This window comes from Euleptes europaea, chromosome 2 (assembly GCF_029931775.1).
Source record: "Euleptes europaea isolate rEulEur1 chromosome 2, rEulEur1.hap1, whole genome shotgun sequence".
In the NCBI taxonomy this organism is placed as follows: domain Eukaryota; kingdom Metazoa; phylum Chordata; class Lepidosauria; order Squamata; family Sphaerodactylidae; genus Euleptes; species Euleptes europaea.
This window is the reverse complement of record NC_079313.1, coordinates 90,251,157-90,273,117: the sequence shown is the minus strand read 5'-3', so window position 1 is coordinate 90,273,117 and position 21,961 is coordinate 90,251,157. Positions and strand designations below refer to the sequence as shown.

The 21,961-nt window shown below is 43.0% G+C and overlaps 1 protein-coding gene across 2 annotated transcripts in view; it reads left to right on the top strand.

Moving 5' to 3' along the window:
* Positions 1-21,961, top strand: part of RBBP5 (RB binding protein 5, histone lysine methyltransferase complex subunit) — a 207,557-nt gene that overhangs the window by 185,064 nt on the left and 532 nt on the right. Inside the window, exons 3-14 of one of the 2 annotated variants that reach the window (XM_056845625.1) lie at positions 1,206-1,231; positions 1,376-1,548; positions 2,516-2,656; positions 4,640-4,802; positions 8,458-8,567; positions 9,927-10,046; positions 10,962-11,115; positions 11,230-11,301; positions 11,767-11,884; positions 14,207-14,276; positions 15,276-15,505; positions 16,946-17,023. In XM_056845625.1, the coding sequence (XP_056701603.1) occupies positions 1,206-1,231; positions 1,376-1,548; positions 2,516-2,656; positions 4,640-4,802; positions 8,458-8,567; positions 9,927-10,046; positions 10,962-11,115; positions 11,230-11,301; positions 11,767-11,884; positions 14,207-14,276; positions 15,276-15,505; positions 16,946-17,023 (1,455 nt within the window). Of the gene's footprint in view, positions 1-1,205; positions 1,232-1,375; positions 1,549-2,515; positions 2,657-4,639; positions 4,803-8,457; positions 8,568-9,926; positions 10,047-10,961; positions 11,116-11,229; positions 11,302-11,766; positions 11,885-14,206; positions 14,277-15,275; positions 15,506-16,945; positions 17,141-21,961 lie in introns of both variants that reach the window. The other variant, XM_056845624.1, reaches the window with a different exon arrangement.

The following is a 21,961-nucleotide window of genomic DNA, read 5'->3' as shown; positions in this document are numbered from 1 at the left end:
GGCACGGTAACCCCACCCCCAATAAATAGATTAATAAATTGCCTTTAAGCAAGGCCTTAAATCTTCCCCCAAATAATCAAGTGTGTTCCAAAGGGCCCCACCGGATATAGTGGAGGCACTATTTTACATTCCCACCTGTCTAGCCTCCCATGTCAACCAGATTATGAACAGTGTCCCTCCAATTTAATGGCAGTTTCTTAGTGTGGCAAACACTGATGCCCGTGCAGCGTGGGGGGCAAAGATCATGTGTGTTGGGAGAGGAGGGAACCCTTTGAACACATGAAGCTAGCTTATACAGAGTCAGGCCATTGTCCTGTCAAGGTCAGTATTTTATACTCTAACTAGCAGCAGCTAGCTGTCCATGGTCTCGGGTAGAGCTCTTTCACATCCCCTGCTCCATGACCCTCTAGGACATTCTGCATACGCAGCAGATACTGTACCACTAGGCTGTAGTCCTTCTCCCTTTCTAATGTCTGTGATCCTGTTACAAGAGTTGACATAGATGTGGTTCTTAAGGAGAAGTCTGATCTTTCCAGTGCTCTGGGATTTGCAATATTACTTCTAATGAGGTTTGTTGTGACTTTGTTTCTGTTTTGTTCCTGCTGTTCAGGAAATTTGTTTCTGTTTTGTTCCTGCTGTTCAGGAAATTCTCAACAATATTTTGTTAGTTACCTATACATATTTTCTTCCATCATGCCAGTTACGAATATTAACATGGCTACAATTTCTGCCAGGCCTATGGTTGAGGCAATGATGGTTACATTGCAGCTGGCCTCCCTCCCTATGTTTATTTATTATTCCTTTATTTATTAGCTGGCTTTGGTTGTTGTTTTCCTCACCCTTTCCTCCACCCTTTCCTGTTTGATGATCCCTTTTTGTTGATTATTATTAGGGCACCTTTCTGAATTTTAGCATGTATAAGATTTTAAATTTTATAATATGTATATGAATTGTTCTTTTCTGTTGGTAGCTGCCCAGAGCCTGACTGCAATCAAGAAAGGGCAGGGTATAAATCTAATAAAATAAAAATCTTGTTAGATTTTTTTCCACACTCTAGGGTGTGGACACCCCCCCCCCCCCCGGTGTATAGCATGTGCATATACTTATTCACTTCTGATCAGGCTTCGGTATTGAGCTATTTTGCCGCACAAAGAAAGTGACATTGTAAAACTATTCATGTTTTTTGTTTCTGCTTTTATTTACAGAATCCTTTGGGCAGAACTATCCAGAGGTAAATTTCTTTTATATATCTCATATCCTGTAAACATTGTGCCCTGAGTTTATGCGTTCTGTCTGTATATTATCTAAAACATTTTGCAAGGATGAACTAAACTGGTCATTCAGCAATTCTTTCTATATCTTCCTTTGTTTTCAGGAAGCTGATGGCACATTGGACTGTATTAGTATGGCCCTCACCTGTACTTTTAACAGATGGGGCACTCTTCTAGCAGTAGGATGTAACGATGGCCGGATTGTCATCTGGGACTTCTTGACCAGAGGCATAGCTAAAATCATAAGTGCCCATATCCATCCGGTCTGTTCATTATGGTAAGAAATTATCTTAACACATATTGAATGTAATTTATACTTAAAATGTCTGACCATGGGCAAAAATGAAACTATCTTATACTGACTCAGAACATTGGTTCCTCTAGCTTGGTGTGTACTCTGATTGGCATAGGCTGTCTGAGACTTAGGTAAGAAAGTTCTTTCACAGCACAGCTACCTGAGATCCTTTAACTGGATGTGCCTGGGACTGAAAGTGTGCTCTTCCATTATGTCCATTCCCCAGCTGTGGTCTGAAGCTTGGGTGAGAAACAGGATATTCTTCTATGTATACAGTATTTCATTTTCACAAGTCAAAACTTTTGGTTTATCATTAATAATAAATCTCCTTATTTCTAGCAGTAGCTACAATCCAAGAACCTATATAAATGCAACAGTGAGAATTACACATACAATGCTTTCTTTGATTTCTTTTCAGCTCAGAAAACTTCCTGCAACTGTGCATTGTCATGCTTAGCCTAATAGAATTTTTAACTTTTCCCCTATAAACAAAAAGTGTCATATCACAAATTAATTTCAAGAACACCTTGTCTCTATTTTATTACAATAAAGACCCTGCTCCTCCAAGTGGGTGCTTTTGTTTTGCATGCTGAAGGGACTTTGTTTGTTTCTTCAGCTTCTTCTATAAATCTTACATTCCCATTACCAAAAATCTTTAGAACCATAATTCTACTCTGCCATAAACACACTGATGTCTGGGTAGATTTGATGAGCTACATTTTCAAAGGTGTGGAGTACTGTTATTAATCAGTTCTAGAGTCAATATACTGTTGTCTTGAATCTAAACATGCTTACCATTTAAATCAATAAAACGTCCTTCTAATTGAAAAATAAATTTAGGATTGGGGCTGTAGAAAGCTATATCCTGACATGTCAAGGCAAGGCTCTGACCATTTAAAATAGTTATGTGTATAGGGGCTTTATGAGTATATTGATCTTTCTTTTCTAGTTGGAGTCGGGATGGCCACAAATTGGTGAGTGCGTCAACTGATAATATGGTATCTCAGTGGGATGTACTGACTGGTGATTGTGACCAGAGGTTTCGGTTTCCTTCGCCTATCTTGAAGGTCCAGTACCACCCCCGAGATCAGTAAGTAACACTGACCAAAAAAAAAATTCTTAAAGCAGTTTTGGAAATCTGAATGGTTTCTTGAGTATTATTGTAGAATTTCAGAGCCCGGTATCATTCAGTGCAGGTTTTTTTATTGTGCATTTTAGACTGAAAGTTACCATTTGGATTGGCTAGTTTTCCTGTGAAGTGATGGAGGGAGAATAGTGTAGTAGAATATGATAAACCAGCAACCATCCTGTGATTATATGCAGAATATTGTTCAGAGGTGTCAGTTTAGCCCCCTGAAAAGACTTCTAGTGAGTTGTAGGGCTCTGTGTTATCACTGATGCTATTTAGCTTTTATATGAAGCTACCAGGAGAAATAATCAGAATGGGGTTGACTGTAATCAATATGATTTGAAAAGATCTTTGCAAACTTTTTCTGGGTACTGCTCTAGGGGAGGTCTTAAAATAAACCATCATAAATCTAAGATTATGATCTTCACTAAGAGGAGAGAAATGCCTCTTTTTCGCTGGGTATTAGATGGCTTTGAGATTTACCAAGTCAAGGAGTTTGTTTACCTTGGCATTCTTTTTTCCCATAACATAAATTGGAATGCCCATCAAAAAGCAGTGTCCAACAAAATTAAACCTGGGGTTGGTGCTATTGTCAACTTTTTTCACACCAAAGGTGGCAAATATATTCCAGGGGCTATTCAGGTTTTTAATCTAAAAATTACCCCAATTATCCTCTTTGGTGTTGCCATCTGGATAACAGTCATCAATTAATCTATAGATCGTCCACTGCTTCAGTTCTTACGAAAACTCCTAAATGCCCCTCGATGTGTTGCTGCCGTTACTCTTCGTTCTGAGTTTGGCCAAATGTCACTTGAAGCTAGGGCGTGGTTGGCCACCTTTAAACTACACCTTAAACTGTGCTTTAGCACTGAGGGGTTCCTAGCTTCTCTGAAGCATGACCCTTTTAAATCCTCATGGCAAAAAATCTTAGATGAGAAACTGTCGTTGTTGGGCTTCTCACAGGATATGTTATTAGATCTTGGGAAAACTGAAGCTTTTACCAAAATTAAAAAGCGCATTAAAGAGCTCAATTATAACAGCACTACTTTTCGTGCTCTGTTCATCCCAGTTCTTCAGAATACCCCCTCCACGTGGTCTGCCTGCCTATACATATTATATGACAACTCCTCGTCTCTGTAGAGCTTTTTGCTTGGCTAGATTGAATGCTAACCCTTCTATGGTAATGCAGGGCAGAATTCTGAATATACCATACTCAGACAGGATCTTCCCTTGCTCTTCTGGCTCTATTGACTCATTAGCTCATGCCCTTTTGGAATGCCGCTTTTACGAGGAACTTCGATTGCACTATATTTCCCCCCTTTTAACTTACAAATCCAATACCTCTGTGGCTGACATAATGCCTTTTTTACTAAGCGATAGGGACCCCAAGGCTACATTGTCAGTGGCAAGATTTGTTTCAGTCCTTATATCCCTCCAACATTAGATATATGCTGCTCAAGATCAATTGATCAAGGAGCTTCTAAGGGATGAAAGGAAAGGAAAGGAAATCAATATGACAATGCTAAGCTTTAAATTTTACTAATTTGGCACCCAGGAGCAGTCAGTTAAAAAACAGTGTTGGAGGAGTGAATGAAGCTAAGCAGGCTGAATTTGAATCAAGTTAAGATGTAGGTGTTTGAAGAAAAGCTGAGTTCTGCTGCCTGTATACATTTGCAAGGAAATCTGCCCCCTCTTCTGATATTTCATTGTTCACTGTCTAAACACTTTCAGGTTCCTTTCTCATCCAATCCCAATACTCCAGGCTATGTTTTTCAGTAAACAAGCATCATATCATTTTTGTATGTTACTCTTGTGCCAATCTCTTGTCTAATCCTAACCCAGAATGCAATGGGGTATTTATTTATTCTGAATATTATTATGGAGACTAGGTAAGAAAAGAACAATATTCAAGGTTTTTTTTGTTTTTGAATTCTGTTTTTATAGGAACAAGGTATTGGTATGTCCTATGAAATCCGCCCCAGTCATGCTAACATTGTCTGACTCAAAACATGTCATCCTGCCAGTGGATGATGATTCTGATCTAAATGTGGTGGCTTCTTTTGACCGGCGAGGGGAATATATTTATACAGGGAATGCCAAAGGGAAGGTAAGAAGTCACTGAGTTTGTGTTTAATGTGTAGTATATTTAGCTGGCTTGTATGTTTGGCTTCTCTTGAAATACTACCTTTTAATAGGATTATTATTATATATAATAATGAATGTGGTCCTAGATGTGGATTGTTAGATCCACAGATTAGGGCTGTACACCAAGAAGGGAGATCTTTCTACAAACTTGAAGAAAAATCCAAGTTTACAGAAAAATCTAAACACTGGGTGTGGAAATGGCAGGGATTTAAAAATTCTGAAATTTAAAAAAATATCATAATGAGATCTTAACAACTATCTCTGGGATTGGGGGTGGAATCCTGCCAGGAGGGAAAAGATAAAGGAGGCTAGGGAAGGTGAGTGCTGGCAGTGTTTGGCTGTGGCTGCTGGTCTGTTACTTTTTTCCTTCAGTCCACCCCTCCTTCCTACCACATCCTCACTGTCCTCCTTGCCATGGAGGGAAAGAGAAGGGCTGCCAGGAAAGGCGGGCATTGTGCACCAGTGGGGCTTGGGCTGCCACTGCTGTTCTTCTTCATCCACCCACTCCTGTTCACCATTTCCTCCTCCAAGCTGTGAGGAGGGAAGGAAACAGCAGTTACTGAGTGCTAGCAGTGTGTGGGCTTGGGGGGGGGCTGGGTGTCAATGGCAGCCCCTCCCATCCAGTGCTGCAGATTTGTTTACTTTGTTTATACCCCACTTTGCTCCCAAATGGAGACCCAAAGTGACTTAAAACATTCTTATCTTTTTCATTTTATCCTCATGATGACCGTGGGAGGGAGGTTAGGCTGAGACCATGTGACTTGCTTAAGGTCACTCAGCATGCTTCCATGGTAGAAAGGGGAGTCAAACCTGGGTCTCCCAGATCATAGTCTAGTGCTGTAACCATTGCACAATGCTGTCTCTCCATTGATCTTGGGCATTGGCAGTATTTGGGCCAGGGTGGTCCCTGTGACTCCTGGGCCCTCTCCCAGCCCGAAACACCGCCAGTGCTCAGTGCCTGCTTCTCCCAGCTGCCATATCCTTCCCTCCTGGTAGTAGAGGAGGAATTTCAACATGAGATTCTTGCGGGTGCCCACTTCTAAATTAATGCTGTGTTACAAACCTTTTAAAAGCAAATTCTTTGCTTTCCATGGGTACATTGTGTACACACAGCAGGAGCCCACAGCATCTCCCTGGTGCACATCCACACAAGGTCTACAAACATATAGTTAAGTTTCAAATGTTACTTTGTCTATGACAGATATGGATTATCATAATAAGACAATATATGTAACGTTAAGGAAGATAGAATAATTCAGCTAGACAGTTATAACTCATTGATTCATATTAAGTATTACTACTGATAGAAAAGAAAGTAGATAATTATAGTCAGATAAATGGGGTAAAATGCGTGTTAAGAGTATAAATAACACTATTAGTGAAATAAGGGTTAATCTACTACTCAGAATAAGGCAATGGGTGGTAGCTGTGCCAGACAAGGATTAAGTTGTAATGCTTATTTTTCTACCTCTCCCCCTTACCCCCCTTTTCCTTTTTGTACCCTGAAAATTTTCAATAAAATTATTATAAAAAAAGAAAAGAAAATATATCTGCCATATAAAGTATGAAGAGGCCAACACAATGCTGTGCAAGTAATAAGAAAATTGCAGTAAGCTTATCAGATATAATGTGTGCGTGCATGTGCATGTGAAGGCAGAATCTGAAAGTCCCTTCAGTAACTGCAATAATCCCCTTGTTTTGGTTTAGCAGAACCGTACGCTGACATTTCCCATGGAACTGCACAATGCCAGTTTTGGCAGTTGCACTTGCAGCTTCCATTGCATAGGTGAATTACTTGTTCTTTATTAAAGAATGAAAGAAAATAAAATGGGAAGAGGTTCCCCACTCTGGGTTGGATCTTGCGTGAAGTCCATACATGAAAACATGACTTCCCTGCCTTTCCCTTCCTGCTGCAGCCTGAAATGCCCCTTCTAAGATGCTGATCTTTGGGGATTGGGCAGGGGCAGGAGCAACATGAGGGTGAAGTAGCTGCTACAGCAGGGGGGACTATCAGCACAGAGAGTATCACCTTGTCCCTTGCACATGTAGACCTTCTCTGTGGGATCCAACCCTCTACGTAGGCCAAGTTAGGTGCAAAGGATTTCCTGGGTCATATAAGCTTACAAACAAGCATGCACATGCTGTATTTAAATGGATAAAAAGGTAGGAATTTTTGCTCTGAAATGCTCAAAACATTGCCTTATTGTTGTTCATGACATCTGGATTGAGTCTAGATAATATGGTTCTAACAAAATCCCTTCCAGCTTCAGAGAAATGTATAGTAAATGGGTACACAAGTTCTAAAATATTATTTGCAGAGAAAGTTAAAAAAGATTGACTGATCTTAACATGCAACAAGCCACAGATAGCAAACTTTGGTTTCAGCATGTATTTATCATCTGACCATGCTATCTCCTCATCCCAGCATCGTATTGTGTGCTTGGATCACCACTGCTATATTCAGCTTACATGCATTCTCCCCCTGCTAGTCCCAGCAGAGATCAGCGCGTATGGTTGTTACCTTGTTCCTCTTTTAAGTGAAGTCTTCTTTAATTTATTCAGTCGAGGCATCCTCCGACACGTCTGCTGTGAACCAAATCAGATGCTTGTTCTAGTTAACTTCATAACTTCTAGAATTTAAATAAAATTGCCTCCATGGCAATGAAGGACCATCTCATAAGAACACAAGAAAAGCCATGCTGGATCAGACCAAGGCCCATCAATTCCAGCAGTCTGTTCACACAGTGGCCAGCTTAGATGCCTCTAGGAAGCCCCCAAACAAGACAACTGCAGCAGCATCCTGCCTGTGTTCCACACACAGGACACCCAAGACCTTGTTGCCTCTTTCAGAGTCTCCTCCCATACTATCCAGCCCACCAGTTACGATCTGTCTCTCCATCGCTGCTCTGTGTCTCTGCCTTCAGAGGTGAGGCGGGTGATGACTAGAGACCGGGTATTTTCTGTGGTGGTGCTCCACCTTTGGGATGCCCTCCCCCTTGAGGCTCACTTGGTGCTTGCTTGCTTACTGTCTTTTAGGGACCGGGCTAAAACGCATCTTTTTGCCCAAGCTTTTAATTAGGGGGGTTATCTTACCAGCTTTTTAATGGTCTGGTTCTTTTATGTTTTTATGTTGTTTTTATGTTGCTTATGTCCAATGACTTTTTAAAAAATATTGTGGTGAGTTTAATTGTAAGCCGCCTTGAGCAGGACTCTAAAGAAGTGGGATAGAAATATCTAAATTAAATAAATAAATAAACAAATGATTGGGGGCAGGTGTTCTGTGGTATGAAAGATGTCATAATGGGACATTGGGAAAGTATAATTTTGTGTATGAATTGCATGAAGTTAATTGCATAGAAATTGAGATTTTGATCATTTCCTTCCTCTTCTAATTTTACGTCTGCTTGAGTCAGACTTCACAAATCGACAATGTTGCCACTAAACTTTTTTAATGGATATGAGAGAGGTGGAGACAGAGATAGCTGTAGCCCTAGTTCAGTGTCTCATAAATCATTAGCAGTGACACGTTTGACATCTGCACAGCTTTTCAATGCTGTTCCTCACCAGTTCTCAGCACCAGATTTTGATTTTTTCTTCTCCACCCCTTTGTACTTTAGATTTTGGTCTTGAAGACGGACACCCAAGACCTCGTTGCTTCTTTCAGAGTAACAACGGGCACCAGCAACACTACAGCCATTAAATCCATTGAATTTGCTCGGAAAGGAAGGTGAGCAGAAGAAAACTAATAGTGAGAGCACAAATATAAGTTGTTTTCCTTTTCAGTGAGTTTTCCTAATTCTTCTGCTTCTCTGATTGACATTGAAGGCAATTTTTCCAACTGCATGTGCTCACTTTGTGTCTCTGTGTCGCATTTTGGCAATATTTCAAACTTTCATTATTATTACAGTGCTGTAATATACAGTGCTATCGCACACTTAATAGACTACTGTATAGTGTACACATAACTTTTATATGCGCTAAGAAAACAAAATAAATTGTGACTTGCTTTATTGAGGTAGTCTGGAACCGAGCCCGCAATATCTCCAAGGTATACCGTATATACTCGCGTATAAGCCGAGTTTTTCAGCCCCAAAAAAGGGCTGAAAAAGCCGAACTCGGCTTATACGCGGGTCAATACGGTAGGGTAGGGGAGGAGGAAGGAGGAGGGAGGGGGGAACTTACTGCCGCCGCCGGGCCCACGCCGCTTCCTGCTTCCAAGAGCGGCCTGGGGCGGCCTCCTGCAGCTGCAGGGAGGCTGCCCCGGCCCTCGTCGGGCCGCGCCGCCGCTTCTGGCGGCCGAGAGCGGCCTGGGGCGGCCTGGGGCGGCGGCCCCGGCCCTCGCCCGGCCGCGCCGCTGCTTCCGGCGGCCGGGAGCGGCCTGGGGCAGCCTGGGGCGGCGGCCCCGGCCCTCGCCCGGCCGCGCCGCCGCTTTTGGCGGCCGAGAGCGGCCTGGGGTGGCGGCCCCGGCCCTCGCCCGGCCGCGCCGCCGCTTCTGGCGGCCGGGAGCGGCCTGGGGCGGCGGCCCCCACCCTCGCCCGGCCGCGCCGCTGCTTCTGGCGGCCTGGGGCAGCCTGGGGCGGCGGCCCCGGCCCTCGCCCGGCCGCGCCGCCGCTTCTGGCGGCCGTGTGCGGCCTGGGGCAGCGGCCCCGGCCCTCGCCCGGCCGCGCCGCCGCTTCTGGCGGCCGAGAGCGCCTGGGGCGGCCTGGGGCGGTGGCCCCGGCCCTCGCCCGGCCGCGCTGCCGCTTCTGGCGGCCGAGGGCAGCCTGGGGCGGCCTTCTGCAGCTCCAGGGAGGCTGCCCCGGCCCTCGCCCGGTCGTGCCGCCGCCGCCGCCAGGAACGCGCCGCTTGCTCCTGCGCCGGGAGCCCAGGTAAGCCTGCGGGGGGGGGGGGAGGGGTTATAAGCCGACCCTCGGCTTATACGCGGGTGCCTAATTTTTCCCCATTTTTGGGGAGAAATTAGGCACCTCGGCTTATACGCGGGTCGGCTTATACACATGTATATACGGTACTTGTATAGAAGAGTGTCTCAAGATTACAGTTTTGATGATATCGTTACAAGATTTAATGTATCTTTTCTGTTCCTCAGTTGCTTTCTAATAAATACAGCTGATAGAATAATCCGAGTCTATGATGGTCGGGAAATCTTGACGTGTGGTAGAGATGGAGAACCAGAGCCAATGCAGAAACTTCAGGACTTAGTGAACAGGTAAGATGATGAAGGAAGAACCTGTCTTGAGAGTGGTGTGTTTTGCGTTGCAGTCTTCCAGGTTCACTACAAAATAGGATCCTCTCAGTGGGTCATCTGAAGTACCGTATATACTCTAGTATAAGCCAAGTTTTTTTAGCCATGATTTTTGGCTTAAAAAACTCACCTCGGCTTATACTCGGGTCAATACGGTAATTTGCCTGCTGGGCCCTCTCCCAGCGCGCTACCGCTGGCCAGCTGATAGGCGGGCTGTCCCGCCTTCTACCCCCCACCCCACCCGATCGCGGCGGTGGTGGCGGCTTCTTCCCACCCCACCCCACCCGATCGCGCCTTCTGCGCGGCAACTTCTCCCCCCCCACCCTCCCACCCGATCATACAGTTGAAATAGCTTCCTAGCTCTTGTCTTCATGGCTAAGCTTGTATTGAAGTGCTGGATATGGCCTGTAGCAGACAATTCTGAAACTGTACAGACCTTACTGTGATGAGGAAACTTCTCCACTTAGCACAATTATCAGCCCCTTCTATGTTTCGGTCTCCATCCCTTTGCCCTTGCTGACCCATTCTTTCTGTTCTATTAATTTTCTGTAAATTTAGATACATCCTGATCAGTAACATAAGGAAGTTGAACACAAAGTCTGCAAAAAAGTAACACAGAGGGAGGTAACAGTGCAAATTGTTAAAATTGTTTGCAAGTGTGCAGATCCAGTTACTGAAATTAAGAAAACATATCCTAGTAACCCCTTTGGGTAATTCAGATGGCATAAATTGCTCTTCACTGCTTTGGAATAACTGGCCTCCAGTTACACCCAAAGCATCTTTTGACAGTTTCCACCTGCGGCTCTTACCTAGAAACTGTTTCTTCTCATTAGTGCACAATGTACCAAGCTAACATTCTGTGAATTGCTTTGTCCACAGGACACCTTGGAAGAAATGCTGTTTCTCTGGTGATGGGGAATATATTGTTGCAGGGTCAGCACGCCAGCATGCATTATACATCTGGGAGAAGAGCATTGGAAACCTAGTGAAAATCCTTCACGGCACCAGAGGGGAGCTGTTGCTGGATGTAGCAGTGAGTGTTTCTTTTGCTTGTTCTCAGTGGATTAATTTTATTAGAACCAGTTGGCTTAATCTGCTTTTAAACTGCTTTTCTTCTGCCCCGCCCCATTCACTCTGTATCTTCTAGTGGCATCCTGTCCGACCTATCATCGCCTCCATTTCTAGTGGTGTGGTATCCATTTGGGCGCAGAATCAAGTGGTAGGTAGCGATATCGATGGATTTTCTTACCACACCAGTGGTAAGATTTTCCAGTTTCTTGCGGTGCTCCCTTTTTAATCATTCTGAATCAGCACTCTTCAGGAAGCCTTTTTCACTGCAGAAGCAGCATCCTTCTAAAGTTAAGCATCTAGAGAGAGGATCAAGTGTGCAGTTTCACTTCAGACTGCTGGAAAAATTAATTGCTAATAGCCAGAGGGGTGGTTATGAGACCCTTTCATCCCTTTCAGTATTTTTTTTCTGCGTGGCTTTGAAAGAGAACCCAAATGCAAAGTTACACAACACAACTAATGAGTCCATTTACTTACCAGGCCTTGTGACTTAGAATTTCAAAGAAGGTCTAGTCCTGTGATTTTGCATGTGGTTGGAGATTTTTGGTGCATAGCTAGGATGTGATTGTCTCGGTGTTGTTCAGCGCGTGTAATGTTCTCTGGATTTGCGGTTTAGGAAAATTGGAGTGCCTTTGCACCTGATTTTAAGGAGCTGGATGAAAATGTAGAGTATGAAGAGCGGGAATCTGAGTTTGACATAGAAGATGAAGATAAGAGTGAACCAGAACAGACAGGTAATCTTTAAAATAAAAATAATAAAAATTGTGCCCACTAATGAAAATTCAGATCATCTAATGTAAGAGATGGACAGATTTATTTGTTTGGATTGTGCCTTTCCTTTTTGCTCAGAACTTAATAAAAGATAGATCACAAGGTTTCAGCTGTACAGTGAAACCAAGCAGCAGCTAAATATCATATCAGAGCATTTAAATTGTCAGACTAAAACCTGGCAGACCCAGGTTCGGATCCCCACTCTACTGTGGAAGCTTGTTGGGTGACCTTGGCCCACTAATACTCTTTCAGCCTAATCGTAACAATTTAGGATCCCTTTACATCAGAAACGTTAGAACCCCGTGGCGCAGAGTGGTAAGCTGCAGTACTGCAGTCAAAAGCTCTGCTCACGACCTGAATTTGATCCTGACGGAAGTCGGTTTCAGGTAGCCGGCTTGAGGTCGACTCAGCCTTCCATCCTTCCGAGGTCGGTAAAATGAGGACCCAGCTTGCTGGGGGTAAAGGGAAGATGACTGGGGAAGGCACTGGCAAACCACCCCGTACACAAAGTCTGCCTAGTAAACATCTGGATGTGACATCACCCCATGGGTCAGGAATGACCCAGTGCTTGCACAAGGGACTTTTACCTTTTTTTTTTTTTAACATCAGAAAAGCCATGCATTGGAGGTCTCTGAATAGTTTTGGGATGTGGGAGCTCAGTTAATAGACTTCCCTAAAATGATTTAAAAGCAGGTATGGGGGGCTCTGAATTGGATTCAGCCACAGGTGCTGGGAGGAGCAGAACGTCTTGAGCAGAACCTTCTTAAGGTGCCATCCTGTGAATGGATAAGAGGAGCAAGCACCCATTCTCATGCATTCTCTGTGGTGGCTCTCACCTTGGGGAGCATCCTGTCTGAGGTCAGGAAGGCTCTCGTACCTATCATTCTGTAGTATGCCCTGAAAGTAATGTTCAGGAGGGCGTTTTTGTAAATGGATTAGAACTGCAGCTGAGTGGAACAGTTCAGGGGGCACTTTTATAATGGAATACGATTGTAGTCGTCCACAGTGTTTATTGTTGGTATTACCTTGACTTAATTGCATTGTCGTCTACCTTTGGAATCCACTGTCTGCACTGTTTATGGTACAGCTTAGTTTGTTCATCGCACTGTTTTTAAATTCCGTAATCCTGGTCCTATTGCATTGTCCATTGGATGTCTGATGGTATTTTTCTATAGTCTGTAATCCATTGAGTCTCAGTGATAAAGGTGGGCTACAAATAAAATAAACCTTTCCCCCAGTACTGCTAAAGTGTGTAGGGGGAGGGGACAGGTATCTCTATGTTGCCTGTTCTATAATAGCAACTTTCGGGAAACAGTATCAGAGAAAGCTTTAATTGCATTCCTCCCTCCTCTGCTACTACCTCAGTCCCATTTCGAGAATCCTGAATCTGTGTTTTTTTAAATCAGAAAGATGTTGGGATCTCTTGTGTCATCTCTGATTTGGCTCTTGCACAACTCAGATAACTGCAGCATAAAGATTCTGACCTGCTAGATAGGAGATATCCTTATCCATTTAGCTGATACAGAAATGGACCTAGCAATTATAATAAGGCAGAGCTGGATGAAATCTATGCAATAGCCAAGGAGGTATGGGATCTTTACTGCTAGGAACCTTTTAAACTAGTTTCATATTAATCTTACAAATATATATGACTGGATTATTTTTGTAACGTTCATGTCATTTTAAGTATTGTAATTTTAGCCACATTCTGTCTTCGTGCTTTGCTATTCATCAAGCAATTCTGTAACCCTGTTGTTTTTTTAAAATTTGATGGTCTATGACCGTAAATCAAGCCTGAACTGACCCTAGAAGCTAAAATGACTAAACTGAGGCTGTTGTATTTTGGTCATGTCATGAGACGACAAGAGTCACTGGAAAAGGCAGTCATGCTAGGAAAAGTTGAGGGCAGCAGGAAAAGAGGAAGACCCAACAAGAGATGGATTGACTCAATAAAGGAAGCCACAGCCTTCAATTTGCAAGATCTGAGCAAGGCTGTCAAAGATAGGACATTTTGGAGGACTTTCATTCATAGGGTCGCCATGAGTCGGAAGCGACTTGATGGCACTTAACACACACACACACATGACCGTAGATAAATATCTGTCTATCTATCTACAGAAATAGTCGTTGCTTGATGGTTAAATATTTGTGTGAGGGGAATGTGCGTAATTCTGTACATTAGCGTTTGTGTTGAACTCATTCATATTTACTGTTTAGCCACTAGCTTGCCAAGGGGATGCTTCTGTTCCCTTTAATTTGAGATTTAAACATTCTCTGCTTGGCAGGTGCTGATGCTGCAGAGGATGAGGAAGTGGATGTAACCAGCGTAGACCCCATTGCTGCTTTCTGTAGCAGGTAAACATGATGATGGGAAGATGGTTAAAAGGATAAACATTTGCTAATCATGAAAATACCTTTAAACCATCAATGGATTTTCTACATACCTGCATGAAAAATATTTAAGCTTTTAAGAAAAGGCTGGCCAATTACTTAAGGACACTTTTAAAACATATTAAATCAAAATATGTTTAATAATCTAATCATCTTGTCCACTAAATTTTATATTCGTCACATACGTGTATCCTTGTGATACCTGTGTGGTAAGTATTCTCTCCTTAAGGCAGTATACCGTGCCTGATTTCTAATTTTGTAAGACGAGTTTCCTGAATTGAAAGGCCTTTACTATGGTCCAAAATATATAGCAAGGGATACTGTGGAAGATTGACAGTGCAATCCTAAACAGAGTTGCACCTTTCTAAGTCAATTGAAGTCAGTGGGCCTAGAAGGGTATAGCTGCTTAGGATTCACTGTAATTCTCTTCCATTCTTCCCTTTTTAGTTGCTTGGAATTGATTGTTCTTGAATAGCGTGTAACTGATTCTTCCCAGACCTTTTTAATTAATTTATTTTGGTATCTCTGTCTTCATTTCTCACTTAATTTGGGGTTTTTAATAGATATATGGCATGTTGTTCCAACCTGTGGTTAAGTCTCTTTTCTCAGAAAGATTCCAGTTTCTTTTTCAGTCATCTTTGTTGTCGGCAGACCATGTTTATTTTTATGCTGGGTAACCATGGACCATATCACACACAAAAAATGTCAACTCATTAGTGTTTTTATCAGGGAGCTGTGATTGGCTATAGCTCTCCGTGAATGTACACTAGGTGGCGAACCTGGATTTGCATCTATATAATGGGTGAAATGGCCCAGTTGTGTGTGCCAATGAGGCTGATTTCTATGGTTGTGATAGCTCTTTTTCAAACTGAGGTAAGAACCGAAGAAGAGATGAATGGGGAAAGGAAGTTTATATCACGACTTGCCCATGATTCATGAGAGAAAATATTGTTTCCCTATCAGTGATGAAGAACTGGAAGACTCCAAAGCATTGTTGTATTTGCCTATTGCTCCCGAAGTGGAAGACCCAGAAGAAAACCCCTATGGCCCTCCACCAGATGCGGTCCAGACTGCCATTCCTGATGAGGGAATAGGCTCTGAAAAGAAGAGGCAGTCACTGTCTGACGGACCTCAGCCACCAAAGAAGAAGCCCAAAACAACCAATATAGAACTGCAGGGAGTACCTAATGATGGTGAGTGGGAACTGCCAACCTTTTGCTAACTCTGGCGTCTTCTGACATCTTTGTCGACTGAAGAATGGGCAGGAGTGCTAGTTCTTTTTGACATTTGTTTTAATGTTGCTTGAGACTGTAGTTCACGTCAGCTACCAGTTTTTATCAGGCATGGCAATATGTTTCTTTAGGGAAGGAGTGATTCCTTTCTAAACAGCGATGTACTAGTGTCTTTATTGCTGTGCTGTGGGAATAGCTAGTCCTACAGGTAAAAAAAGAAGCATCTTAAATATGCCATCTATATTTCTGCTGCCTACTTTTCCTCGTAGCAAAATAATACTAGGTTTGGGGCCACTTCACTCAATGTAATCCCCACACAAAAGTGATTTTTATGTCAGAATTTAATTAATCCCATATGCAGATTTTCACAAATGTAAAGCAGAATGAGTTGGCAGAGTGCACAGAATGTATTGTACCAATTCAGATTTTGCGGGGGAGGGTGTCATTTTTTGTTAAACTCCTTTACATTAATAATTCCCTGTAAGTGGAACGCTAAACCATGTGAAGAGATAGGCTAGATCTTTTTGCCCTGAGGTGCTCATTTTTTTTAATGTACAGGTAGTTTTTACACAGAAAAGCATTATAACTGGGACTCTCCCCACCTACATCCTGACGTGGCACAGCCTATTCTATTATTTTATTCTGCTGCATGTAGTGCAGAACATTTCTGCTCACCATCCTGCGCACAGGGTTATTACAGTTGGGTAGCGAGTTTACCATTTCAAACTCTCTGCAGTGGAGCTGCTGCTTCCAAGAGCGTCTGCCAACCATTTTAGTACTACATGTGTAGCTACCACAGGCACAAGAATGCAGCCAAACAGTATCCTGTATGAGACTAGTAGGTCTAATTCACCCTACAGTGCTGTGTTTTGGAAACAGCCTGACTGGAACAGCTTGTTACAGCTCAGTTACCTATACCTGTCAGAGCTTATAGTGGCTGTGACCCCTTAGATCTATTAAAGGAACTGCCCATATATCCCACCATTTGTCTGCCTTGTCCTCTGACTGCATAACAGAACCTATAGAAAGGATGAGTGTTCAAGAGGCCATGGCCTCACAGGAGCAAACTGCTTATACCAATAAGCCTGACAGTTTAAAATGTTGGTTAACCAAATAAGATCCCTGCGTTTGTTTTCTCAGATCTCATAATCAATATATTTAATTTTCAACTTGTCCAAATCTGTGGATACTTAAATCCAGAGACTGGAGCCATGTACAGACAAGACCGGTCTTTCTACAAACCGGGGGGGGGGGGCAGGAAAGACCAAGTCATGAGTTTCCCCTTTTCCATGGCATGGCATGAGCATCAGAGTTGCAAAGTGGACAGGAGAATTTGCTGTTTTGTTTTATATAAAACTGCAGATTTGAAGTTACTTTTCAAACATGCCTCTTCCTTCACAGAAGTCCATCCGCTGCTGGGTGTGAAGGGAGATGGTAAATCCAAGAAGAAGCAAGCAGGCAGGCCTAAAGGATCAAAAGGTAAAGAGAAAGATTCTCCATTTAAACCGAAACTCTACAAAGGGGACAGAGGTTCTTTACCTCTGGAAGGAGCAGCGAAGGGTAAAGTGCAGGCGGAGCTGGGACAGCCCTTGCCAGGTAAGGACCCAGCGTGAGCGTCTGCTTGCTTGGTGACCTTGCTTCATACAGACATGGCATAGCCTTAGCATTTTAGTTCTTCAGATGGCAGTTGCTTGCTAAGTGTTCAGCTGGTCTGCTCTCAAGGATGGACAAAATTTTACTTCCAAGAATTGTCCTGTTTACCATAGCCACTGGTACTTGGTGCTGCAAGTATAGAATGCAAATAGTTTAAAAGATAATTTTGCTACATTGGAGAGCAATAAAACTGTTTTCTCAGTAGCTGGCTCCATTGGGTCTGCACTCAAAATTTGGTAGTCAAGAAGGGTGTTCTGAGTCAAAAGTGGAAAATTAAAAGGTGCCCGCCAAAGCTAAAAGCCGGGTTCTGTGGCACAGTTATGAGTATATTAAAAATGTGGAGAGGAGCTACCCCCAATAGTTATTAAACTGCTTGTAAAAACTGTGGTGCTGTGAGACTTCCTGTCCCTGTTTGAGGTCATCCCTGCCTGTGTAACTGTGACATTTACCTACATAAAATACATATAAGCCATTTCCTGACATTCTTGTCACTGTTCAGGGCGACTAAGAAACCAGAACGAAGCTATGCAAAAGAGAGCGGAGCTATAAAGATAGGAGCAGGCTTGAGGGTCGGGCTGCAGAAAAGTTTAGCCCCCACTCCCACCTCCAGTAGTGTCCCCGAGGGCCTACTTTTATGCTTTCTCACCTGAGCATGTGGCACAGAAAGATGGTGCACCAAGACCAAAACCTGCCCTTCCTGTCTGACACTTGAATGAGGCTGGTCCTTTTTGTCAGAGACCCACAGAAAGAACAGGGCAACTGTTTGCAGATCACAAACCTTTCCTTTATCCCTTAGAAGCTCTTTGCTCCATTGATCTTGAGCAGCATAAATCTTGAGCAGCATAAATCTAATGTTTGAGGGATATAAGGACTGAAACAAATCTTGCCTCTGACAATGTAGCCTTGGGATCCCTGTCACTTAATAAAAAGGCATTATGTCAGACACAGAGGCATTAGATTAAAAGGGGAGAGATATAATGTGATCGAAGCTCCTCATAAAAGGAAGTTCCTCATCTTGGCATTCCAAGAAAGCATGAGCTAATGAATCAATAGAGCCAGAAGAACAAGGACAGGTCCTGTCTGGATATGGTATATTCAAAACCCTGTCCTGCATAACCATAGAGGGGTTAGCATTCAGTCTAGCTAAACAAAAGGCTCTAGAAAGACGAGGAGTTGTCAGATAGTAAGTATAAGCGGGCAAACCGCATGGTGAGATCACAAACAGACGTTGCGTTCCCCCAGAATCCTTGACATGGAAAACCCCACCTCACCATCCGTTGTGGTGGACATTTTGTGGGCGATATATATTTGGAAAATTCCTTTTGCTTCTAAATAAGGAGTTTGCAATGTCACCCCCTATGCAGATCATATTCAGTGGACATGTAAATTGTACTGGAAGCTAGCTGTTATGTCTTAGAATGGCTAAATATTAATAGGCTACCTCCAGACATGTGTATTCTGCTAATGCATGGAAATATTCTTCCCTTGTAAAATGTGTTCCCTTTGTATTGTGTCTTTGTTTACAGCCTGTTTATCGATAGGCGAGAATATACTTAAATTATACACACCTGTAAGCTTCACTTTAAGGAAATGCCGTAGCACCTCCCGACAGTGACCTTTCTTTGCATGCCCACTTTGACGCACCCCAACTAGTGTCATTTGAAAAGGGCGCCGCTAAGATAAAACGTTTGCTGTTGTCTTACGTAACCTCAGTGAGTTAAGGGCTATTGCTTGCTAGTAAATGATAACCATTCCTCCATCATCCTGATCATGTTACTGGTCCTTGTGTGTGTACTGTGCGTATATATGCACACACACAAACACAGGTCTGTAGGTGCCATGTAGGTTGGGCTTCACCCGGCTTTTAATCCCTCGCTCTGGCTCCGTTAAATACAAAGCTCCTTTCGTTTTGATTGTGTGGAAGAGTTCAGAGAGGCAGGAGAAAGTGAGTTTATAGGAACCGTGAAGCTAACCGAGATTCAAATGTGGTACACATGCAAAATTTTGTATGTCCTTGAAGCTCAGTAGCTATCGCTGTGAATATTTAGTTGCCAGAATTGAGATTTTTCAAAGCCCTTCCTTTCCCCCTCACTGCTGGTCCCATTATCCACCTCGCTTGTTGTCCTTCCTGCTCTGCTCCTGTTATGTTGCTTTGAGACTATTAACAAGCACCTGGGGGGTTTGCTGACAGCTGATAACGGTGAAAAGATGTGACAGCCTTCCCAAAAAGCCCAGTTTGCTGTATTGTGTGTTGCTAGTTTAATCTTATGTTGCATCTTCTTAAAAGAAACTGTCGTAAATGTATTAAAGGTTACGGAACACTTTGTTAAAAAAGAAGGCAACAAAAACCTTCAATGTTCTGTAGAAGTACAGCAGGGATTGGGTGGCATCATACTACACATGTCCCTAAAGTCTTAAATACTGCAATTCTAACACTTTCCTGGGAGTAAGCCCCATTTAATAAAACGAGTATGCCGGCTTAGTGTTGCTGTCAAAGTAAACCCATTTACCATGTAGAGGGATCATTTAATCGTTGCCCTTGCCAGTTCTCAAGTTCCATTTTGAATCCTACCATCCATCTTGGAAAGTATATTTATTTACTTACTTATTTCAATTTATACCCTGCCCTTCTCCCCAATGGTGACCCTAAGAAGCTTACATTGTTCTCCTCTCCTATGTTTTATCCTCACAACAACTCTGTGAGGTAGGCTAGGTTGAGAGGGTGTGACTGGCTCGGGGTCACCTGCAAGCTCCCATGGCAAAGTGGAGATTAGAACCTGAGCTTCCCAGGTCTGAGTTTGACACTCTAACTACTACATCAGGCTGACTTTCTGGTCTCTAGGGGCTTATGGCTATGACTCATTCTCCTGCATTGACTTCAGTTCCTTAGAGCATCTGTGCTCTGGGCATGACCCCCTCCCAGGAGAGAATTGTTTGTTAGTTAGGCATCAGTCCAAGCATGTTTGTTTGTGTCTCAAATGGCCGTGTAAAGTCCATATTTTCCTGAATCAAGCAAAAAATAATGATTAGGATTTAGACAATGCTTCAACTGCAAACAAAGTTTCGTTCTCTGCATTCAATTGTAAGTCAGCCTATCAAGAGTCCGTTATGCAAAACGGTATATAATTTGTGCCTTAGTTCCTAAGAAATTGAAACTCCTTTTTTTTACTGCCACTTCCCTGGTCTCAACTAGGACTGTGTTGAAAATTTGGTTCTGAACATTCTTAGTGTCAAAACAGGCTTTTTGGTGGGGGCAGCATCCCCCCCCATACTGCTTTTGCACTAGTTTGCCAGCATTATCAGCCCCAAGTAGCTGCTCCATTGGTGCCATTTTCTTCTTTAAAAGCCATTACCTCTTTCAGGAAACTGATATAATCACATAGCCAATGAAATTTAACTCTGCAGTGTCACTGAGGGCAAATGAAGCTAAATGCACTTCACTTTTGCTTCATTGCCCTCGATGATATCACCATGCATCCAGATCTATTAAAAAATTGAGCCCTGATACAAAGCGAGAGCTTGTAGGCAAGTTGCTAGCAGATGTTGATCCAAATGTGTCCTTGGCTGTTGCAAAATTCTTGTCTATGGCATTAACTGGTATTACTTTTTAAAATTTAGCTCATATATTTAAAATAAGAAATTTGAAATGAAATGTTACATATGATTTTAGTTATTGTTAATTTGCGTACTATTTTTCTTTTTGCTTGTGACCTGTTGGTCTTTGAGCAGTAAATAAAAATGGAACGAAAATGGCATCCAGATCTCATTATCTATGTGATTACTTCACCATTTTCACAAAGAAGAGAGAGGTTTTTTTTAAAAAGCTGGTATCAATGGAGCATCGAGTCAGGAGTCCAACGAGGTGTCTCTACACATGGCTACCTCAACCAGGAGGTACTGGGAAACTAAGCTTACTGCCCTGAACATGTATGTATGTTTAGAGGGGTAGATGGGTTTAATCCCTTCAGAGCACATCATGAATTACAACCACAAAGTTAGAATCCACCTTGAGTCTCAGCGAGAAAGGTAGACTATAAAGGAAGTAAATACAGTTAAGTGTGGGTATATGTGTGTTTTGGAGCCCCGTGGCACAGAGTGGTAAGCTGCAGTACTGCAGTCAAAGCTCTGCTCACATCCTGAGTTCGATCCCAGCGAAAGTTGGTTTCAGGTAGGTGGCTCAAGGTTGACTCAGCCTTCCATGCCTCTGAGGTCAGTAAAATGAGTACGCAGCTTGCTGGGGGTAAAGTATAGATGACTGGGGAAGGCAATGGTAAACCATCCCGTAAACAAAGTCTGCCTAGTAAATGTTGTGATGTGAAATCCCCCCATGGGTCAGTAAAGACCTGGTGCTTGCACAAGAGACTACCTTTACCTTTTTTATATGTGTGAGGGGCAAATATACTTCATTTTCTGTAAAGTGTATGCCCCAGTTCTGCTCTCTCCTAATTAGGACAATAGTCTTATCCAGGACATAGATAATAAATTCCCCCTGAGCTGAAATCACGTTATGCTTGCTGTTTCATCTGTCTGACACCCCGATCCCAAGCTGCCCCCTCCCCATTCATGCTGGGAATGCTCTGCCACCAAGTGGGCTGACTGGCTGCACAGTCCAGATTCACTTATTTCCTGTGCTTCAGCCAGGTACGTCTTCAGAAACACCATGCAAGAGAGAGTTCAGAATTTCTTAAGCCTTTAAACCATTTCTGATATTTCTTTGCTTTTGATTAAAATTCCTGAAAGGTTATATAAGGATGAAACCCACAA